Below are 22051 nucleotides of genomic sequence, written 5' to 3'. Positions count from 1 at the left end.
GGGCACAGCATAGGGTGGGCGCTATATCAACAACTGCATTGTGCTCGCTAATCACATCAATTTAACGGCTGCCAAGCTCTCACCTGAATGCTCACATGAACACTCAGATGTCCACGCGCCCATTCGCCGAGGGCATCAGCTTTCCTCCTCCACCGGAACGTGGAAACCTGTGCACGTCCGTGATTTTACTGTAATTCTCAGGAATGAGATGCTTTCCGCACCAGGCGAATGTGGGGAATGAGGGCGAACCCCCTGGCCTGCTGCTTTCCGGGTGGGCTGATGGACCGGCCGCCACCCGCGAGGCTGTGGGATGATGGGTGGGGCGGCGCGGGGCTGCTGTGGGCGGGGCTATGGGGCGGACAGTGTGGCTGTGGGCGGGGCCGTGGGCGGGGCCTGGGCCGGGCCGGGGGGCGGGGGATAAAGGCTGGAGCCCGCGCGGACGGAGCGCGAGCTGAGCGGAGCTGAGCAGCACCGCGGACAGCGCCCGGCCCGCGGCTCCGTGCGCACAGATCACTGGTCCTGACACTCACTCCGCTGCGCGATGGCAGAGTCCCACCTGCAGTCGCCCCTCATCTCGGCCTCGCAGTTTTTCGAGATCTGGCTTCACTTCGACGCTGACGGTGACTATCTCCTCTCCTACCTCTATCGCCCCCGTCCGTCCCTCCCCCCAGCCTCCTATCCCATCCCCCCCCCCCCAGCTTCCTTTCTTTACTTCTCCCTCCTCCCTCTCCCCAAGCTTACCTCCAGCCTGGCGTAACTGTGAACTTGGAAGTTTAGATATTGCGTCTACGTTATTCTGAACCGTAAACGTATTTCTCTCCAAGAAAGTGGGGCGCAGGGATTGGGGAACACTGCTCCTCAAAGGTCCCGTGGCCATGCTCAGCACCCCCACACGGGCAACCCGGGTCCTGGGGGGAGGGAACCTCTGGGGTGGCCAGAAAGACACCTGCCCGGGACACTGTCTGACCCTGGCGTCTCTGTCTTGCAGGGAGCGGGTACCTGGAAGGCAAGGAGCTGCAGAGCCTGGTCCGGGAGCTCCAGCAGGCGCGGAAGAAGGCGGGGCTGGTAGGTGGAGTTCAAAGGAGGAAAATACAGATGTTCCACATTCGCACCAAGAGCCAGCAGGGCCCAGGTTTCTAGGGCGTGTGAATTCTATTGACTGAGGAAGGGGAGAAGAGGGCCTTTCCGAATTGTGTCGGGTGAAGAGGAGAGAGACAGACAGAGAGACAGAGGGAGAGACAGAGAAACATAGCTAGAGATAGGGAGAGATACTGAGAGACACGGAGAGAGAGAGACAGAATCGGAGAGAGAAAGAGAGTCCCTAACGGGAAAATCCGTGCAGACTGAAACCGGAGGGTTGAAGTCCAGCTTCTATGCTTGCACCGCCTTCTGGTGCCTAAGAGGCAAGTGTGCGTGCGAGCCCTGCGGTCTGCGCCCGGGACTGGGTTGGGTTAGGTAACTCCCAACTCCCCTCTAACTGCGTGAGCAGCGGGTGGACAGCCAGGCTGCCCCGCCGCGGCCAGGGGCAGACCTGCAGATAAGGTTCTTTTTCTATTGCCAGTTACAGCTGAGATGGGGCTGTGGTTGGAGAGATCGAAAAATGACCGTCCTCCCCCGGGAAAGTGGAACAAGTTGCAACATGATAATGAGCAAAAATTTAGCAAGAAAGGTGTTCATTTCTGCCCAAAGGGAGAAACCCAAAAGTCAGAAATGTAAAAAGTAAAGAAACTTTAACAATTCAATGTTTTTAAAGTGATGCTCTGATGGTAAGCAATTAATGGCATTTTGAAAATAGCTGTAATTGTAATTTAATCCACTAGTTAATTAAACAATTCTTACGAATTCTGAATGCCCTCCTTTGGTCATGCTGTTAAGAATATATGTTGTCAGCATAAAAACAAAGTGCCCACCTTTAAATCGCAGTCGAGATGACTGTATAAAGGAAAATAGGTTAAGAATTTTACTCATCTATTGGGATTTATGGAAGACTGCATTTCAGAAGCAGTGCTGGGTGGGCTGTTAGCTATACTCTGGCTATTTGACTACCACTAGAAAGAGATTATGTATGCAAGGTGGGGCAAAAGTAGGCTTACAGTTGTTTGTATGAAAAATAACACAATAATTAATACGTAATATAAGAATAAACTCTGTGTTCTGTGTACTCATGGCTGTAAACCTACTTTTGCGTCACCCTGTATATATATTTGGAGGAAAATATAGGTGTGTGTGACTCTTAGCAGATCACCACCTCTAGCACTGAGTTATATATAATTTAAAAATTACATATGTATGTATAACTTACTAATACAGTTACATTTTGTTCTATGTGTGATACACATCTATGTTCAACATGTTCAAAAAGAATCCCAGAGGACTCTAAAATGCAATGCATTGACAGAATCAACTTAAAGCCAGACAACACGCTGGGGATTGTCTCACCCAGATTTAGACTATATAACCTGTATAACTGAATGGGATCAAGTAAAATAGAAACTGTTTTACATTCTTTCTCTCCCCCTCCTTACACATTACCATGAAAATAAATTTATGCAATACTATCATTACAGCTCTATGTATCTTTTACTAATAAAGCAAAAACAAGTCTCTTCATCATTCAAAATATATATTTAAAATATTTGCTTAGAAAAAATCTTACTTGTTAAAAAATTTCAAATTGAAACCTTGTAAGATGCTTCCAGCAAATAAATGAATATATTTTAATTTTTCTAGAAGTAATTTTAAAATTGAGATTTATTTTCATCTTAGAAATTCAAATATTTAGAAACTATACATTTATTCAGATTTTTCTTTTCCTCTTCCCATTTTAATATTTGTACTTTTTTATAAATACTGACTTTATGTTAGAGGTTTGGAGGTTTTAGAGCATAATTTTCTTTTTCTACTGCCTAGGCTCCAATTTTAGAATCCTGGAAACTTTATTGTTAGATTATAACCCAACAACACCAAGTCTGAACAGACACAGGGTGATAGCAAGGTGCTTGGTCCCTTGATCATTGACTCTTTTTTCTAAGATGATTTTAAGATTTAAGAGCAAATGCTTTGTTCTCTGTGTACTCTAAGAATGTACATTCGAATGGATAGTCCCACCACGGTCACTCTCACTTTTTTAAAAATATATTTTTATTTATTTCAGAAAGGAAGGGGGAGAGAGAAAGAGAGAGAGAGAGAGAGAGAGAGAAACATCAATGATGAGAGAGAATCGTTGATCGGCTGCCTCCTGCACACCCCACACTGGGGATCGAGCAGGCCAGCCAGGCATGTGCCCTGACCGGGATCAAACCCTGACCTCCTGGGTTCATAGGTCGACCCTCAATGAGCCATGCTGACGGGGCCACTCCATTTTCTTACAGTTGTTGCTATAGTAAATTTAATAAATACAAGTTAAAATTAATCCGTACAGGAGGAGTTTTTGTTTTAAATATGCTTTTATTTATTTTTAGAGAGAGAGGAAGGGAGAGGGATAGAAAGATAGAAACATGGATGAGAGAATCAAGCACAGCCCAGGCATGTGCCCTGCCAGGAATCCAACCAGTGACCTCCTGGTTCATGGGTCACTGCTCAGACACTGAGCCACATGACTGGGCCAGAAGAGTTGTTTGTTTGTTTGTTTGTTTGCTTTTTTGTTGTTGTTTTTTAATATATTTTATTGGGTTTTTCTTACAGAGAGGAAGGGAGAGGGATAGAGAGTTAGAAACATCGATGAGAAAGACACATCGATCAGCTGCTTCCTGCACGCCCCCCACTGGGGATGTGCCTGCAACCAAGGCACATGCCCTTGACCGGAATTGAACCTGGGACCCTTCAGTCCACAGGCTGATGCTCTATCCACTGAGCCAAACTGGTCAGGGCATGTTTGTTTGTTTTTAAGACTACATTATAATTAAATTGCTTAATTACTATCTGCTTCTTCAGTTCTACCAACAATATTTACTTTGGTTCAGAAAGGATTTTGTAAACTTGTAGTCATGATATTCAGCCTCAAAATAGCCCTTAGACTATACTAACTGGTCCATCCCTAGAGCAAACGGCTGCCTCTTTCTAGTTATGACAAAAACTGAGACCTTAATGTGTTTTACAAGAACATAGAATGTGCAACAGGCTGTGGCGACTTCAGCAGGGCTGTTTCCAATGGCTACATTCAACTTCCTGAATACTAGCCAGGTATCATAGTGCCTAGATCTCCCTCCTGTCAACAGGGGAAGAGACTGTAAGCAATAGGACAGATTGGGGGAAGCCACGCAATGGGTGCATTCAGCAAGTCACTCACACGTGTCTTATTGAACTGAAGCTCATTTAGTTCAGAAAAAATGGAGACAAGGAAGCACTGGGAGGTGGGACCCATGACCAGTGGCTTAAAATCAGATCATCAGCATCTGTCTCTAGTGAAAGTACAAGTCAGTTTTTATCTGACACGTATTTTTCTGATGTTTAATTTTTTTACTTATTTAATCAATGGATGCCACATTCCTGCTTTGCTTAACTGAAAACATGTAGAATACCTCCCAGGGGCAAGCACTAGGAGAGACTCTCCTCCGAAGCACGTGTAAAGAGATCATTATCTTTAATTCAGGAAAGCTCATCAACTCAACAATGCTGATGACATTTTAAAGGATAGTATATTCCCAAAACTAATAATAGAAGAAAAATCATAGCAATTGATTCAGAAATGATCATGATAATTATAACTCCTTCATTGAAAACCAGCATATACTGTTTATCCATTGTCTTTAATTTTCATGAGAATAGTTAATCAGTATGAGTAGTTCTAAATTGTTCCAATCCCAGTTTTTCTTTGCAATAAGTTATTAACACCATCACAAGCATGACTGGGTTTGGGTTTTATTCTCACAAACTTTTTACTCGCTTTTATATAATTTCAGGAGCTATCATCTGAGATGAAAGCTTTTGTGGAGCAGTACGGGCAGAAGGATGATGGAAAAATAGGAATTGTAGAGGTAAGAGCCTTGTTTTCCAGATACAGTTTGAATAAATGGCCTTCATGTTGTAGCCATATCCAACTCAGATATGATATGGCAAGACCCTTTAGGGAGGCTTATGCTGCCTAAGTATCAGGTTATCTTCTGTTCAGAAATATAAAATAAAAAATTGGAGTCCTCAGCCTACATTTAGATGAGACACTGGGACCAGGGCCAGGGAAGGGATCTACCCCACAGGCCAAGTCCCCAACGTCCGGGCTCACTCCCAACCAGTGAGTGTACCTGCCTCACTCGGTGTGACACCTGCCATGTGCATGGCCGCAGGCGTTTCTTACCATTTGGCACTGTTAAATATAAAGTCCCTGCGACGGTGTCAAAGCCACAGCCTGTTTTCTGAGATTCTATTTTGAACTGGCAGTGGGCGTGTTAAGCTCTGTTAGAGGTCCCTGGAAGTTCAAAACATGGTGCCAGATCTTAACTTTTGATGATGACTTCTGTCTGTGAACCAAGGAGGCAAAACAGTCCCACATCAGTGCTCTGTGCCCCTCACTCAGTCTCCCAGAGGCTGGTGCCTTGGCGGCTCCGTAAACCTCCTCACCTGTTTCTGCCTCTATTTCCACAAGAGAAACCGCATGCACAGCCTTCAGAAAGCTCATAAGCTCCTTTTTTAAAAGACGCCACATCACAAGGGTCCTTACGTTCTTTATGTCATGTCCTTAGTTGACTGGACTGTGACATCCTGAATGTTACAACATTTAGTCATAATTTACCTTTGATTCTGAGAACTAACCTGGTTTTCAAGTAATTGATCTCACAGGACAGCTGCGTGTCAGTGTGGAATACATTTCCTTTTAAACCGCTAGTACAGATCGAGTTACAGAAGGACGTACTATTATTATCTTTGTAATTAAAGCATTTCCCTGGAGTCTACACTCCCCTCTGCCACATGTAACGCATTGCTATCTGAAGAGATGGGTGTATAGCAGCAGGGCTTGCGAATGAGAACGAGGACAGCGGTGCAGGGGGCGTGGTGCCCATGCAGAGGCCCGCAGGTCAGCGAGGCAGAGGCAGAGGGAGGGAGGCTCCTGCGATGCTTTAGGAGGCTCAGGGGGTCCCACACGTGGAATTTTTGCGAGATGGGACCCTTGGGGAAAAACTAGCCAAAATCCTCATTTTCATGATGAGGAGACTGAAGCCAAAAAGGTTGAATGATGCATGCAAGTGCCCACAGGAGTGATACACCCTGGATCTGGCTCTGAGTTCCAGCCCCATCTCAGGAGTGGGGGTGCTGACAGGTGGGGAGGGAGGAGCCGCCGGGAGGTTCCTGTGAATGTGAGTTTTGCCCAGGGTGTCCGTCGGTGCAGAGGGAAAGGAGAGGTTCTGATCATCACTGGGAAAGAGACTGGGAAGCGGCCGGAGGAGTGAGGAGCCGGCAGGACAAGGTGCCCTCTCCTGTCACAGGAAAGGGGCAGTAAATCAAGTCCATCCCTGCTGGTTCCCACCCTGACACAAGTGGCACCTGCTAAGAAACCCGACATATAACATGGGGCACAACACAGACCTCCTAGCCGTGAGGGAAGGAACCCGCATGGGCCTGAATTAGCATGCACCCGCCCACGCGCCACCTGCCGCCCGGTGGTCACAGAGAAAGGCTGGATTTGCCTAAATGCTATGCCCACTTCAGAGGTGACTAAGCCTAATCCGAGTAAATCAAATGCCATCAGGCCCCGTCCGCTCTCAGACTGTGGGGCTGTAACTGGAACGTGGGTGGGAAAGATCTGAGACACAGGTCACCTTCCGTCCCCACGAAGGTGACCACCCCCTCCAACAGCGTGGCTTTGACACCTGGACACACAGACGCAGTTCCGTGATCGAGAGATTGTTAACATGAAGTCAGAACAGGGGAATTGGATTCCCAGGTAATTTAACAAACACCATGGCAGTCAAGGGTGCTCTAAGTTGGACTGAGAGGAAGGACTCGATCGCAGAGAAGGCTGGTTCGAATAAAGAGAGAGACGAATGACTCAGGAGACGATGGAAATTCTCCTCGGAGCTCCCCTGGCGGGAGGCGGTCCCCGAGCTTGCGCCTGACCCTGGTCATGAGCAGAACCGCCCGCTCTGCTCCTCGCTGCGTCTGTCTGTCCAGGTCACTGCGTCCACTGCAGAGATAGATCTAAAAGCTATTTTAGTCTCATAACTGCAGCAGCCTCTGAGGGAAGCTGGCCTCTCTAGCCGTCCCCTCCCTCCACAGCGGGGAGCGGGCTCAGGCCCGGGATGCGATGTTCCGGCAGCTGCTCTTTCATCGAGACCTTGGGGGTGTGACGGACAGTGAACTATGATTTGAAACTGCACTCTGGATAGAATTTTTAAACGGTTTATTAGGAGAACTTTTTGACTGAGGTTTTAATTAAGGGTGATGATGGTAAGGGACCAGGGTCTTAAAATCGAGAAAGTCAGGCTGTCCAACTTCTGATCTGGCTCAAGCTAAAAGCTGCGTCCACGCAGCCCATCTGTCCAGAGCCCCTTCTCCTTGGCTGTGAACGGGGGTGACGTCTCAGTAGCAACATCAAATGTGACACATGTGCCAAGCACAGAGGTAAACTCTGGCACACTGCGAGCCTCATAAATACAGCAGCCACTGTTATTCCCAACAGAAAGGGCTCGCTGGGCACACAGCAACCCCGCTGAGGGCCCCGCCTCCCCCACTTCCTACACAGCTCCTCACGTTCAAATACAACCAGACCTCAGTGCAGAGCGATGGTTTGCCTCCCATTTCCTGGACGAACCCTCGCTGCCTAGGAGTCATCCCTCTGGTTCCCAAATGAAATCAAAGGCTCCAGGATTGCCGAGGGGTCAGCACAAGGCTGTCTTTGGCGTTGGGCTGCCCGTCTCGGGCAGAGTCTCCCTCGGTGCTGCCCCTGGGAGCACCCTCCTCTTGGTACCGCTCTCTTGCCCTGTTCACCTCCTGCTTTGACTCGCCTGCCCCCTGGAGGCTTCCTAGGGGACTGAGTCCCCAGCCCCAGCTCATGCTCACAGCATAGCCCGGGGTCACAGCAGGAATCTGGGCAACTGCAACCACACAGCAAAGGCTGGGCAGCACCAGCACCGACGAGGCTGCGGGCCCGCAGGCTCCCTGGGAAGCAGGCCCGCCCGGGAGCGGTGAGGAGGTTTGTTGCAGAGCTCTCGGGGTCCGTTCCTATCAAAGGGGAGGACAGAGCAGGACTGGGCAGAGGGACCGGGGCTGTGACAGCCCCGAGACGCAGCAGGCCCACAGTCACTCGGGCTGGGAAGACCCTACCCAGGTGTCCCCGGTGTTGAGTGAGAGGACTGAGCTTTGCAGGTCCACGTCCTTGGGGTCACAGCTCCTTCAGCCCAGGTCGCCTCCCGGACCTGCCAGCTGAGGCCACAGCAGCCCCGGCTCCTGGAAGCAGGTCTGAGGGTGCCTCAGCGCCCCACCCCTCGGGAGGGTCTGCCCAGGATCAGCCTTCACTCTTCGGGTCAGGTTGGCTGCAGGCGCTGGGCCAGGGAACTGTGAGGCCCAGCCCACGTGCCCCAGGGGTGTGCACACCAGTGGGCAGTGGGGCAGGTGTGAGAGGTTCCTCCACTCAGCAACAGGCCCTCCTCACAGGTGAACCTGTGTGGCCACAGCTACCCCCTCCCTCTCCCTCCCTCCACGTGTCCACCTCTTCTCCGGCACACGGAGTGTTTTGGAGCTAGAGGACTAGGAAATGACCAGTCATCTTAGGACAGGCAGCAGGACACTTCCCTGGTCAGCAGGGACCTAGTGGACCTACCCTGCAGTGAGGCCGGCACTCGGGAGCCGTGAGACTCAGGGCCACACACAAGGTGGCACCTGGGGGAGGTACTACATCCCAGGCACAGTGCCCATGCTACCCACACAGGTATTTTTCCATTGATTTTTAGAGAGAGTGGCAGGGAGGGAGGGAGAGAGAAAAACATCAATGTGGGAGAGACACATCCATTATCCATTGGCTGTCTCCTGGGTTGAGCCTGCAACCAAAGTACATGCCCATGACCAGAATTGAACCCAGGACTTGTTACCAGGAAACCCCCGGGTGGGCTCAGGCTGCCTGTCACTGTGTCCAGTAACGAAGGCCAGGTTGAATCACGTAAGGCGTTTACTGAGCAGGCCAGCCAGCCAAGAAGACGGGGCGCTTAACAAGCATCAAATCCTGCCTCCCAGCAGGTGCAGGGGGCAGGGTTATAAAGGGGGAGGGGCTGGGGTGAGGCTGGGAACGGAGTGCAGCTACGTGCAGCCCTGGGGGTCCGCAGACGTCCGCTATTGTCCTTGTCATCAGGCGATGAGATGATGTGGATGAGATGATGTTTTCACTCCTGGTGGGTCAGCCTGACCATGCTTATCGGGTCTGCTTGCTGGATTCACAGCTGAGTCACCTCCTCCATTGCTTCGCACAGGCCTTGGAAAGGAAACTTAAGAAAAACGTAACCCCTCTTCACATGTAAGAAACTTAACCCCTGTTCACACAGGTGTATGTGATCTAAGATTTAAAATGATATGATTATTTTTCAGATGATTCGGGCACTCTATCTATCAGATTATAGGTCCCCTAACAGACCCTTCAGTCTGCAGGCTGACACTATCCACTGGGCCAAACTGGCCAGAGCCCTTCTTCTCTCTTGATGGCTGGTGTATCTCATTACCTTCTACATGTTTACAATGTCTGACGGCTGTAAAATAGGGTGGCGCTGTTTTCAGTTTCACATGACAGTTCAGTGGCATTAAGCGATGGAATATGTCGCATGTAGACGTTTAAAATCAGTTAAAACGAGTAGGATGAGACGGGATGGGCAAAGAAATTCACACTAAAGGAGTGATTTTGCCGCCTCCGCGTTTGGCTTTCCAGAGGTCTCTGAGCTTCATGAGAGACGTATGAGCCTTAATTTTTGAAGCAAAGACTGTTAAAATTTTCCTGACTTTACCCTTGGTCGTTGCTTACTAGCTTTTTCTTTTATTTTTTTGTTTAATGTTTTTATGTACTTAGTGGATTTTGATAAGTAGAATTTAAGAAAAATTATGCTTTTCTGTTCAAAACAACACACAATAATTATGAAAATCTAAGCAATATAGAAAACAATGGTGAAGATAGTAAAAACAAATTATTCACTGTTATTTAATAACAAATTAAATCACATTAAGTGGATATTTTTATGAAATAAAATTATCAGCCAGTGCACAGTCTACGTCAGTCACATAGGGGCTGAGCGTCTGGGGGACAGAGACCAAGAATAATATCTGCCCTCAGGGCGGACAGGCTCTGGGTGTCCACCCACACCTCGCAGCATCTCTGACAAGCCCAGCCAGCGGGCGCAGGGAGGGCCCTGGCTGCCCCTGTCTCCTAAGTGAACGCCATGTTAATGTGCAGCCACCTTGTGACCTTCGTTTGGAGTCAATAAGCAGCTGTTTCCTGGCTGAGCCACACTAACATCCTTAGGGACTTCGGTACGTGCCCGGTTTCAATCCCCATACCCGGCCTCTAAACCATGTTCCAATTTGAGACAGGATTTCAAAGGCCTAAACCCGGCGAGTTAGGGGGCATGTTATGCGGCATAGAGAAGCTGAGGTTACTTGCTTGTCAGGTAGAATGATACCAATTATGTTAAATTTTAAAATTTCAGTGGATCTAAAAGGATGAAATTTGTTAAAAGTGTGAGAGTCTTTTCAATCGTTTGGTAGAACCTTGGACCACATGCTGACCTGAAGGTTCCTCCAGAGCCCGGTTCCTGGTGATTTTGGACGGGGTTTCCCACATGGTGGGAAGGAAGTGAGGTACATTCCTGTGGGCGATGCAGCCTCCTCCCCACCACCCCCCGCCCCCCATCCCAGGCCCGGCACCCACTGCACGCAGGCACCCCAGCTCTATTTCGGCGCCTCTCAGAGGTGAGGATGGAAGTGGCCGGAGGCCCTGGGACCACAGCTAATTAGCAACCGAGCAGGAATAGAACCGGCTGTGCTCGGCCATCCATCCACCCCCCTCCTGGCCCCAGAGATGGATCATGTTCACCCTGGAATGGGAGCTGGAGCCCCCTTTAATTTTTTCCAAAAGAAAAAGCATTTAAGTTTTGAAATGAGATCTAAGGAAAAATGTCACAGTGTCATGAAAGGGAAATTACAAAATAAGTCCAAGAGCCGTCTTCAAGCAGAGGATATCCACGGCAGTCCTTGGTGACCACCACTGAGAGGGGCTGTCTTCTCACCTCATTCCAGAGCCTTCCAATTGTGGTGGGCTCATCTTCCTTCTATGCCTTGAGGACCAGCTTCTTCCAAGCCTCCTTTCCTCACATCACTCTCCTGCCTCTTCCCTACAGTGCACGCCCTCGCCCTGCCTCTTCCCTGCAGTGCACGCCCTCGCCCTGCCTCTTCCCTGCAGTGCATGACCTCCCTCTTCCCTGCAGTGCACACCCTCGCCCTGCCTCCTCCCTGCAGTGCACGCCCTGCCTCTTCCCAGCATTGCACGCCCTCGCCCTGCCTCTTCCCCTGCAGTGCACGCTCTCACCCTGCCTCTTCCCCTGCAGTGCACGCTCTCACCCTGCCTCTTCCCAGCAGTGCACACCCTCGCCCTGCCTCTTCCCTGCAGTGCATGCCCTGCCTCTTCCCTGCAGTACACATCCTCACCCTGCCTCTTCCCAGCAGTGCACACCCTCGCCCCGCCTCTTCCCTGCAGTGCACACCCTCGCCCTGCCTCTTCCCTGCAGTGCACGCCCTCTCCTTGCCTCTTCCCTATAGTGCATGCCCACGCCCGTGTCCTGTGCCAGAGAGGAGCTGTGAGGCAGATGGAGATCAGGCACAGTCTCCAGCTGAGGGGTGATGCCCTGGTCAGAGGACAGTCCAGGGGATAACAGTGGCTCTCCAGGAACCAAATAGCAGGAAGGGAAAGTCGGTTCCAGGTGATGGTTCTCCTGGTTTTCTAGGCAGTGAAACTGCCCCAGTGAGCGTGTTCAAGGAAAGTGGAGAGGCAGCAAGTGCTAGCTTGCTGTTGGCTCCTCACCCTCTGCATCTCTTGCAGCTGGCGCACGTGCTGCCCACAGAAGAGAACTTCCTGCTTCTGTTCAGGTGCCAGCAGCTGAAGTCCTGTGAGGAGTTCATGAAGGTGAGAGCAGCTGCCAGGCAGTCCCCATGCGCTTGGAGCGGGAGGAGCTGTCTATCTAACCTGTGGTTTCCTTCTCCTCACAGACATGGAGAAAGTACGACACTGACCACAGTGGCTTCATAGAGACTGAGGAGCTGAAGGTAAGCAAGGACTCACCTGAGTTTTTTCCTTTCAAATGCAGTTATGAACTATGTAGCTTTTTTAAAACCTCCCACAAAAGAAGCTAACATTGAGCAAGGGCACATTATCATCTGCATTTCCACACTGCTGATGAAGAACCAGCTCAAAGAAGAGACCTCAAGCATTTCCGTTCAGCAAAGCCAGGAACTAGCATTTTCTGTGTGGACACCAATTATGCTATGACATAGATAAATATAATGAACTAGAGGCCTGATGCATGAAGATTCATGCAAGAATGGCCTTCCTTCCCCTGGCTGCTAGCACCGCCTTCGCTCCGGCCTGGAGCCGCCTTTCCGCCTTCCCATGCTGGCCAGAGCCCAGAGCTAGTGTGGAACACCTAGGATGATGCAAGCGTCCTGCCCCGCCCCTGGCCACTAGGCGCCTGCATATGCAAATTAACCCACCATCTTTGTTGGGTTAATTTGCATACTCACTCCTGGTTGGCTGGTGGGCATAGCAAAGGTACAGTCAATTTGCATCTTTCTCTTTTATTAGTGTAGATACTCGGCCTTTTCACTGAAATGTGATAGTTTATACATTAAACATCTATATAAATAGATTTCTCTTTCAAGAGAAAGATGTTAACAATTATTGGACACAGACTATCTGCCAGGTACGTTACCTACTACCATGTCCAGTGTCTGGGTGAGCTCGGGGGTCTTTTTACCCCCGTGAGGAGAAGGTGGGAGGTAGAGTGAGGTCCTCAGGGCCTCACAGAAATCAGATGCAGGGCCTGGGGGTGGACCCAGCTCATCGGCCTCTGGCTAAGACCTTCCACACACCCATTCCTCTCAACAGCAAAGCCCTCAGCTGTACCCCACGTCTAGCTGGTCAGGCTGCTCAGAAATGAGCCATGAAGTGAGCGTGTCTGCCCCTTGCACAGGCTGTAGGGGGCTGGTGAGGCGCAGGGGCAGGAGGGACGGCCAGGAGCCCCAAACCGCCCTCCTCTGGACAGACTTTCCATCACTCTGCTGGTGCCCACGTCCGCATGAGGACGGGAACAGCGCCTTCCTCTCAGGTCATTGTGAGCACAGGCGAGATGTTGCACACGGAAGACTGGAATGCAAGGCGCAGAAGCTCTGTCCTTCATAGCCCCCCAGCTGACTGGCCTTTCAGAACACGGACCATCTTTCCTTCGACCCCAAGCCTCCCAGAAGGAGGCCGCTTCCAGGATCTGCAGCGTGTGGCTCAGGGAAGCACGTGTTTACGAGCCTGCGCGGTGGTGGGCACGGGACGAGATGTTTGCACATGGAATCCCCCCCCCCCCGGAGCTTTTCCGAGCAGATGCTATTATGCCCATTCTTCAGAGAAACTGACGTTCAGGGATGTTGGAAAATTTCACGTTTTCACAGCTGCCAGGTGTGTGCGGTGATGCCGCGACGTTCTCAGCACTGCAGGCTGTCCCGGAACTGCGAGCAGGACGTGCTCCCGGTCATGCTGGACATGGAGGGAGTTGCACTGTCTTATTTAATGTCATCTTTTAAAAGGTTTTAAAATTAAGTTGATTGGTCAACATGATCCTGTAGGTCCAGGTGCGAGCTCGATGATGCCCGATCTGTATATTGCACTATGTGCCCGTCTCCCAATCTAATCTTCTCCTGTCGCCATATGTGAGGGCCCTGGAGAGGGGTCTGGCTGCTGCCAAGTCGTTAAGACATATCCGATCAGTGCCTCTGGGAAATGTGAACATTTTTAAGTGAAATCACAAGAAACAATGTTGTTGGCAAACGTGCCGTTCAGCAATGTAGAGGCCGCAAGGTGACAGCTAAGCTATTGTGTTTTTATCCCATTGAACCAAAAAAATTCTTTTGAAAATTACTTCAGGTTCATTTCCAACCTCAAAATACCCTAAAGGCCTCCTTCTTTGCTCTAAATCTTCTTCTCAGGAAGAGACGCTGAGTAGAGCTGTCCTCTCGGGGGCACCTCGGAGATCAGCTGGCATCCTTCTAACGGCTCTTTCCAGAAGCTAATTTAAGACTGTAATGGAGTGAAGCGCACTTGCTCTAGGGCTCGCGCGGAGCCTGTCCCGCGCTGGCTCCGGGCTATTTTTGTGACCATCATTTTTGTCTCTGGTGAGGACTTTTAACCCAATTAATCTCTGACAAAAGCCTTCTAAGGCTCAAAATAAAATTCACCCCTACCAGATAACTTTGAAGTTTCCATCTGCGCTCGGATTGGAGTGGAATGTTGGAAGTGGAAATAATTCATCAGACCCCAGTCTCCTGTGAAAGAAGAGAGCACGGGACACAAGCGGGCGAGCGGCAGAGCCAGACCCCCTCCCACTCCACGCGCAGACCTCCGTTCCGTTCCCGGCAGCCCCGCCTTTCCCAAGGAGATGCGGGGAGCCAGCAGCACTAGCCGAGCACAAAGGCTGGGATTTGCTCACCCAGCGCCGCTGTCGTTTCTATGGGAACTCCTGTAAAGCTTTCACCTGTTTAAAGGCATTGACGCCCACTCCTCACCTCTGCCTGTGACACAGTCACCTCTCTCACCCTCCCTGCGCCCCCTGTGTCCATGCGACCACGTGCCCTCGGGGATGAGACACATCAGGGTGCCCACCTGCATTAGGAAGTCGGCCCGCGTGCCGCCCGACCTGACGCTCACGGCCAGCCCTGGGAAGGAGCTTCGTGCTGGCCATCAGGGCGCCCTGACCTCACCCACAGGCTCTCCCCCGAGGCGAGGCCCGGAGGGGCCGTGTTCCCGCTGAGTGGCGTGAGCGTGGGTGCGGGCGCCTAGAAACGCGTCCACTGAGCTGGCTGGTTCACGAGGCTTTGCTCAGATTCCTGCACATACACAGTCCAGGTACTTCTTTCCCTGAAACCCTAAAAGCGAGCGCCCGCCGCGCAGCCCGGAGAGGGGGTGCGGGCGGGAATCCAGGGCCTGTGGCTCCCCTCGCTCCTCCCACAGGCCCCCCTCGGAGACACACTTCCTCCGCCGCTTACTGATGCAGGTGTCTGTGTCTGTCCTCACAGAACTTCCTGAAGGACTTGCTGGAGAAAGCAAACAAGGCGGTGGACGATGCCAAGCTGGCCGAGTACACAGACCTAATGGTGAGACGCCCTCAGGGGCTGAGCCAGGCCCGCTCCCAGGCTGCGGGTGCGAGCAGTGACGGCGGCCTCGCTCACGTGAAAAGCTGACTCCCCTGGCCGCGGCCTCGCGGCTGTGCCACAGGCTCCAGACAGGCAAATTCTCGTGCAGTTGCCAATTTTGTCTCAAAAGATCACTTGTTTTTCTTGAAAGGCAGTGTATTGCATCGCTAAATTCTGTAACTCAGATATATGTAAGTCACATTATAGATATATACATTGTATCACTAAATGTCATTCATTATAGAAGTTCTGACTCAATTTTCATCATGACTTAGGAAAGCATAGCTTTTGTTAGAGTTTAGAGATAACTTATAGCCACCTTACTCATTAGAGACTACGGTAAAAATGGGTATTTCTGCCTCTGCCTTTTGATTTTTCTTATTTTGGAGCCTCATCTTGGGTGAGGAAATCCAAACATACCTTTATTCTAATGTGGTGGGGAACAGTATCAGCGAGATCTACGGTCAAATGCTGAAAATGGAGCTAAGAAAACTGGGTTACACACAGGCACTTCGTGTTTAGGAATGAATGTCAAATACATTTACGAAGCCCAGATAGAAGCATCCCTCCTGCGAGGTTAACTAGTTTCAGGTGGGTGAGTGGGCTCACGCTGATTCCTCAGGACCTGGGGCACTGTTCCTAAACTGCTTCAGCTGTGGGCAGCACTGTTCTAATTGTTTACTTCTTGGAGTTTAAAGTTTTATTATTCAGTCAGCATGAGTTTGTGAGGTCGTGGTGAACTCTTACCGCGTGGATGTAAATAAATAACCCATACAACATAAGTGCATGTTATAAACTGGTGTTATGTTAGACGGGTTAAGAAGTTAGCCTCTTCAGGTACCCTGAGAACCTTGTAAAGGGTCTGATTATGCTTGACGTCACTGAGGTCGGCTCTCAGCCTGCCAGCCTACTTTTATGAGGGGAATACCTCCAGAACGTAGCTGTCGCCGTATTCACTGCACAGTGTATTTATTATAAAGTGGGACTAATATCTAGTTTCAAAACAAACCATTCTCATGGTGTCCTCCTTGCACCGCACCTGTGGAAGCTCAGCACATAACTGTGTCACGGAGGGCCACCCGGCACCCACCTCTGGGAAAGGGCAATAGCCTACATTCACCAGCTGTCCTTTGTGCCGATCTTAAGGGATATCTATTTAGGGTAAAGACTCCTCTCCAGGTAGAGCTGTGAGCGGCCTTTTAAAGCCACTCAAATGGGAGTTTGCATATCTGATTAAATGTCATAAACCAGTTCTAATCGGAGAAGCAAATTAATCAAGAACTAATTAACATTTAAATATATTTGTGGGAAATATTTCCCTGTGGGCACTAATCCATGTGATCTGGTGTCCAGGGCTTGGTGCTGATTTTAGTGCGACAATATCAGATCTTATGGCCAATGAATTATAAAGTGTGTCAGCATCAGACCCCAGACACATCTGCCTCCCCCCAGACACACCTTCCTTCTGTCCCCAAAGAGGCCCCATTCTATCACATTCCTTTATGAACAAAAATAATGCACTTCTCCACATATGTAGTGTACGTGTTTGACCTATTTCATACACAGCTCTTCCATCTGCTATTGGACAGCAGCGTTCCTACCTGCCCCGTGCGGTGCGCAGGGCTTCCAGGTGTGTCTGCGGTGTGGGGTGTGTGCGTGTGGGCTTTACAGCGTACCCAGCACGCAAAGGAAATGAAAACAGTTCCAATTACTCAAAACTTCTGTTCTCCAAGGGTTACTCATAGTGTCTGCCTGTTGCCTCTGGGTGTCCCCCATTGTGCTCCTGAGAGAAAAGCAAGCATTTCTTTTCACACCACGACGTGGAGAGTCCGGATGTGCCCCGCTGCAGACAGCCCTCGCACGTCCAAGACACCTGTGCACCTCTGTGCGAGGGAATCATGGCAGGCTTCCAGGAGTGTAGGGAGCCTGCTGCTGCTTGACTGCTCTCAGTTGTTCTGAGGAGACACTTTGGCAATTGTACAAGTTACAGAACTGAAAACCCTGCACCAATAGTTTAATAAATGCTACTTTCTACACCTTTGCTGTCTGTATAAGTAATTCCTAACTCAAACTACTTTAAGTTGAATTTCCTTGTCCTTCACGCAATAAACCATTATTCAACGGCTACAATAATGACTTTTTGTCTTTCAGCTGAAATTATTTGATTCAAATAATGACGGGAAGCTGGAGTTAACCGAGATGGCCCGGTGAGTTAGGGGCTATGCAAATACTAACAGAAGCTGATCCTTACCAAAAATGCTAATCCATTAACGTCATGTTTTTCTCTCAAAAGGCTACTACCAGTGCAGGAGAATTTTCTTCTTAAATTTCAGGTATTTCTCTTTTTCTCTGCCATAGATGGTATTTTCCTTGAACAGTTACAATGTGGGAGAGTCGCTGAGGGAAACTCCATAAAGCTTACCAGCAGCATTTTAACCTTTGCTCCTTCTCTACTCTCCAGGGCGTCAAAATGTGTGGGAAAGAGTTCAATAAAGCTTTTGAGTTATATGACCAGGTAAAAGTTTGTTCTTATCTATAGTTCTTCAGAATTTGGAAAATGCTGAGGGGAAAACCCTCAGGCTCCAGGCTCCTATGAAAAGCAACATGAACTATTAGAGTCACCCAGCTGTCTCCTCACCCAGGAAATGTATCGTGGTGTGTCCCAAATTAGGCAAATTTTGACACAAATCCCACACTCTAACTGAACTGCTATGAGGCTTTGAATAAGATACCAAAGTCCTCTGAGCCTCAGTTTCCTCACGTGTAAACAAAAACAGTCCCCCCTGTTCTGCAGGCGGGGAAGGGAGGGGGCGGGGCGGGGACTGATCTGGATGAAAATTCCAGCAGCTTCCTCCACCCAGTGAAAGGCTCTGCCGTGTGTGTGTGTGTGTGTGTGTGTGTGTGTGTGTGTGTGTGTGTGAAAGGCTGTTTGCAAGGTCACTGGTTAACCTCCTTTATTTGCTCTAAAGTCTCTACCCCGGGACCAAACCAGTGTGACACCAGGCGGTCACATGGCTTCCTCAGGCCTCCATGTCCCACTCCTATGAGCACATTGGTGACCAGTCACCTCCACAGGAGGTGATGTGACATGAAGTGAAGTGTTAGATGTGGGGCTCTTTGAAACGTGCATGTTACAAATGTAAGGTGTGGAATGAGAGGCGACTCTGGAGCAGTCAGACATGGCGGGGCCCGAGGGGCTCAGGGTGCTTCCGGGACGGGGGCCTGAGCAGGTCCTCTGTGGGTGTTGCCGCATTGCCTTGTGTCGGAGACCTGCTCTGCTTCTCCTCCCTCAGGACGGCAATGGCTACATCGATGAACATGAGCTCGACGCTCTGCTGCGGGACCTGTGCGAGAAGAACAAGCAGGTAACTCCTTCCCGGCTCTGGCTTCCCAGGCGGGTGCACGGGGCCATCCGGAGCAGCCACACCCATGTCTGAACTCGAAACATTTAGGGGGGGCAGGAGTAGCTTTCAGTTCTTAACCTGACTTGGCAACTGGGATCAATGGATTTTTATTTATTTTGTTGTTTATTAATCCTCACCTGAGGAGATTTTTCCATTGATTTTTAGAGAGAGTGGAAGGGAGAGGGACAGGGAGGAGAGGGAGAGAGACATTGATGTGACAGAGACACATCGACTGGTAGCCTCCCACTTGTACCCTGCCGGGAGCTGGGCATCAAACACACAACCTTGACTGGGAATCAAACCCATGACCCTTCAGTCTGCAGGCCAACATTCTAACCACTGAGCACACCAGCCAGGGCTGGGATCAATAGATGTTACAATCACCTGTGATTACCCAGCTCCTCTCTGGGACCTACGTAAGGAACACCCCTACACACCCTCTCACCTGGCCACGCTGACTCCCTCCCACATTAACCAGGCGCATGCCCTCTGTGCTCTGTGCAGGACCTGGACATTAACAACATCCCCAACTACAAGAAGAGCATCATGGCCTTGTCCGATGGGGGGAAGCTGTACCGGACGGACCTCGCCCTCATTCTCTCTGCTGGGGACAACTAGAGCGTAGCCCGGCCACTCATAGCGGTACACCTTACCTAAAAACTCCTGTGCGCGCTCTAAGGGAGCATCTGCGTTCCTGTCATAGCTGTACATCTAACTGCCTACGACCACTGTCCCGGTGTGTGCACAGTCCTTCCGCTTGTCTCTATCTGCTTGTAATGTACAGTTTTTGTAACCACAGGACTGAAAAGGGGATTGTCTATGCTTAAGCCAGTCAACACCCATTAAACATAACCTGACACATTCCTGCTTTTTGTACATGGAGTTGGACAGCATTTCCCTAAAAAATTCACCAGGATTAATCTCTACAACTTTAGTCTCTGATGTGTTAATGCAAGTTTTTCACTGAAGCATTCTTAATTCAGACAATCACAGGTCAATCCCACAAAATCGTTCAAAGCTATATCTCCAGTTGCTAGGAGGACTGTGCGTTCACATCTAGAATAGCCACATGTCCACCTGCAGTTAGTTAACGGCCGGGAGCAGGGTGTAGTCTGTGAGCCGCACGTCTCCTGCTTGACCTCACCACGTGCTGGTCAGGAGATTTGGTGACAAGACAGTGCCCGGCGGATGCCACACTGTGTCCAATCCGTGTGCGTCTCCCACACGCTCATGTCGGAGGACGGCCTCAGCCCACTTTCTAAACGGTTTGCACGTGTTGGGGATGACAGTTATTCTAGAAAATGCTGTTTAATGTCGTGTCCGGTCCCCTCCGATTAAATCCCACATGCCGAGCAGCCTGGTGTCTAGTTTGCGTCCTTCCTGGACCTTCTTCCCATGCAGAACTTCTCACTCGGGTGGAGTGTCTCTGCTGCCTCCCAACGGCCCCTGTTCTCACTCTCCTTTCCCGACACCATGAGTCCCAGCTCAGCCCCGGCCGGCGGCAGAGGCACAGGGCGCGTGTATCCCGTGACTTCGTCTTCCATGCTGAGATGGAAGCAAATAGTTTCTGTCTGCAAATAGTTTCAAGTGAGTTGAAATAACCCATGAAGAGAAATGCTGTGGGACCCGTCTGGTCATAGGGAGAGGCGAGCACGGCCTGGCCGCACAGGCCGCTCCTGCCGCGGGCGCCGCTGCACCCCCGGGCCCACTTCGGGGTCCATCCTGAACTCAGTGCCGACTTTCTCAGTGAACAGAAATCACAGCAGAGAGTGAGGGTCTCTTCCCCGCAAGAATGGAGTGAGGACCTGGGCCCAGGAATGGAATTTCTGGGCCAGGCGGGCGGGCTGCATGCTGAGGGTGGTGCTGAGGGTGGCGCTGAGGGTGGACAGAGGAGAAGGAGTGAGGCCCCTGCATCTGTGTGGAAACCCCGTCCCGGGTCAGCAGGTGGGGACGCAGGCGCTCAGACAGCAAATGTCACCTGCGACCCGGAGCTGCCCAACTCATAGAAGGAATACACACTTATGAGTACACATTTAAGGGGTACACACTTAGGGGTACACACTTAGGGATACACACTTAGGGGTACACACTTAGGAGTACACACTTAAGGGGTACACACTTAGGAGTACACACTTAGGGGTACACACTTAGCGGTACAAACTTAGGAGTACACACTTAAGGGGCACACACTTAAGGGGTACACACTTAGGGGTACACACTTATGAGTACACATTTAAGGGGTACACACTTAGGGATACACACTTAGGGGTACACACTTAGGAGTACACACTTAAGGGGTACACACTTAGGAGTACACACTTAGGGGTACACACTTAGCGGTACACACTTAAGGGGTACACACTTAGGGGTACACACTTAGGAGTACACACTTAAGGGATACACACTTAGGGGTACACACTTAGGAGTACACACTTAAGGGGTACACACTTAGGGGTACACACTTAAGGGGTACACACTTAGGAATACACACTTAGGAATACGAACTTAGGAATACACACTTTAGGAATAACAATTTGGAAATGTACAGCAAGAGTCCTTAAAAGCTTTATAAACTTTGATTAATAATATTACTTCAGGAATCCATCGTGAGAAAACAATTCCAAATTTTAAAAATGTTTTATACCCAAGGAGTTCTTCACTGGTGTATATATTACACCAAAAAATAAAATAACCTAATTCCAAAAATAAAGTATGATAAATACAAGCAATGAAAGCCCTGGCTGGGTGCTTAGTGTATTGGTGCGTCATCCCACACACCAAAAGCTGTGGGTTCAACTCCGGGTCAGGCACATACCTAGGTCGCATGCAGGTTTGATTCCTGTTGGGCAGGTACAGGAAGCAACCAATGTTTCTCTCACATGGATGTTTCTCTAAAATCCAATAAAAAATGCAACCTCGAGTGAAGCTACATATATATATATATATATATATATATATATATATATATATATATATATAAAACAGTGAAATATGAAAAAACAGTATTTATGAAAAAAACAGGATCTGTTTTATGCAATCTCAATTTTTTTTAAAAGGGAGCGATTATGAAAACATTGGGGGAAAGCAGTATTTATAAAGTTATAAAACTGTGAACACAGTATTAATTTAACAAAAATATGGATATAGTTGCACTGGTAGAAGTAGTGGGAGAGAGGACTGCAGAGTCCAGAAGGAGGCACAGATCCGAGCTGAGATGGTTTCCGCCAGGAGACCTGCAGGGCGGGCACCCAGGAGGCCTTGCCTGTCAGTTAGACAAATGATAACTTTCA

The 22051-nt window shown here is 49.7% G+C and overlaps 1 protein-coding gene across 1 annotated transcript; it reads left to right on the top strand.

Annotated features, from left to right (window-relative positions):
* Positions 1-414: 414 nt before the first annotated feature.
* CALB1 (calbindin 1) lies at positions 415-20113 on the top strand. Its single transcript, XM_036337528.1, has 11 exons — positions 415-620; positions 989-1065; positions 4902-4976; positions 12005-12088; positions 12172-12228; positions 15241-15318; positions 17509-17564; positions 17651-17690; positions 17819-17872; positions 18651-18722; positions 19266-20113. The coding sequence occupies exons 1-11, from the start codon at positions 542-544 to the stop codon at positions 19377-19379; spliced, it is 786 nt and encodes a 261-aa protein (XP_036193421.1). The 5' UTR covers positions 415-541; the 3' UTR covers positions 19380-20113.
* The last annotated feature ends 1938 nt before the right edge of the window (positions 20114-22051 follow it).

The sequence above is a fragment of the Myotis myotis genome, unplaced genomic scaffold (assembly GCF_014108235.1).
Source record: "Myotis myotis isolate mMyoMyo1 unplaced genomic scaffold, mMyoMyo1.p scaffold_m19_p_16, whole genome shotgun sequence".
Taxonomy (NCBI): Eukaryota; Metazoa; Chordata; class Mammalia; order Chiroptera; family Vespertilionidae; genus Myotis; species Myotis myotis.
The sequence above is the reverse complement of the archived record's forward strand: the minus strand, read 5'-3'. Positions and strand labels throughout refer to the sequence as shown.

Bases quoted from the DNA above. Each gene is read 5' to 3' on its own strand.
- CALB1 (XM_036337528.1), top strand. From the start codon at position 542: ATGGCAGAGTCCCACCTGCAGTCGCCCCTCATCTCGGCCTCGCAGTTT. The intron at 621-988 runs GTGACTATCTCC...TCTGTCTTGCAG, and splicing joins GCTTCACTTCGACGCTGACG to GGAGCGGGTACCTGGAAGGC. The intron at 17,873-18,650 runs GTAAAAGTTTGT...CTCCTCCCTCAG, and splicing joins CTTTTGAGTTATATGACCAG to GACGGCAATGGCTACATCGA.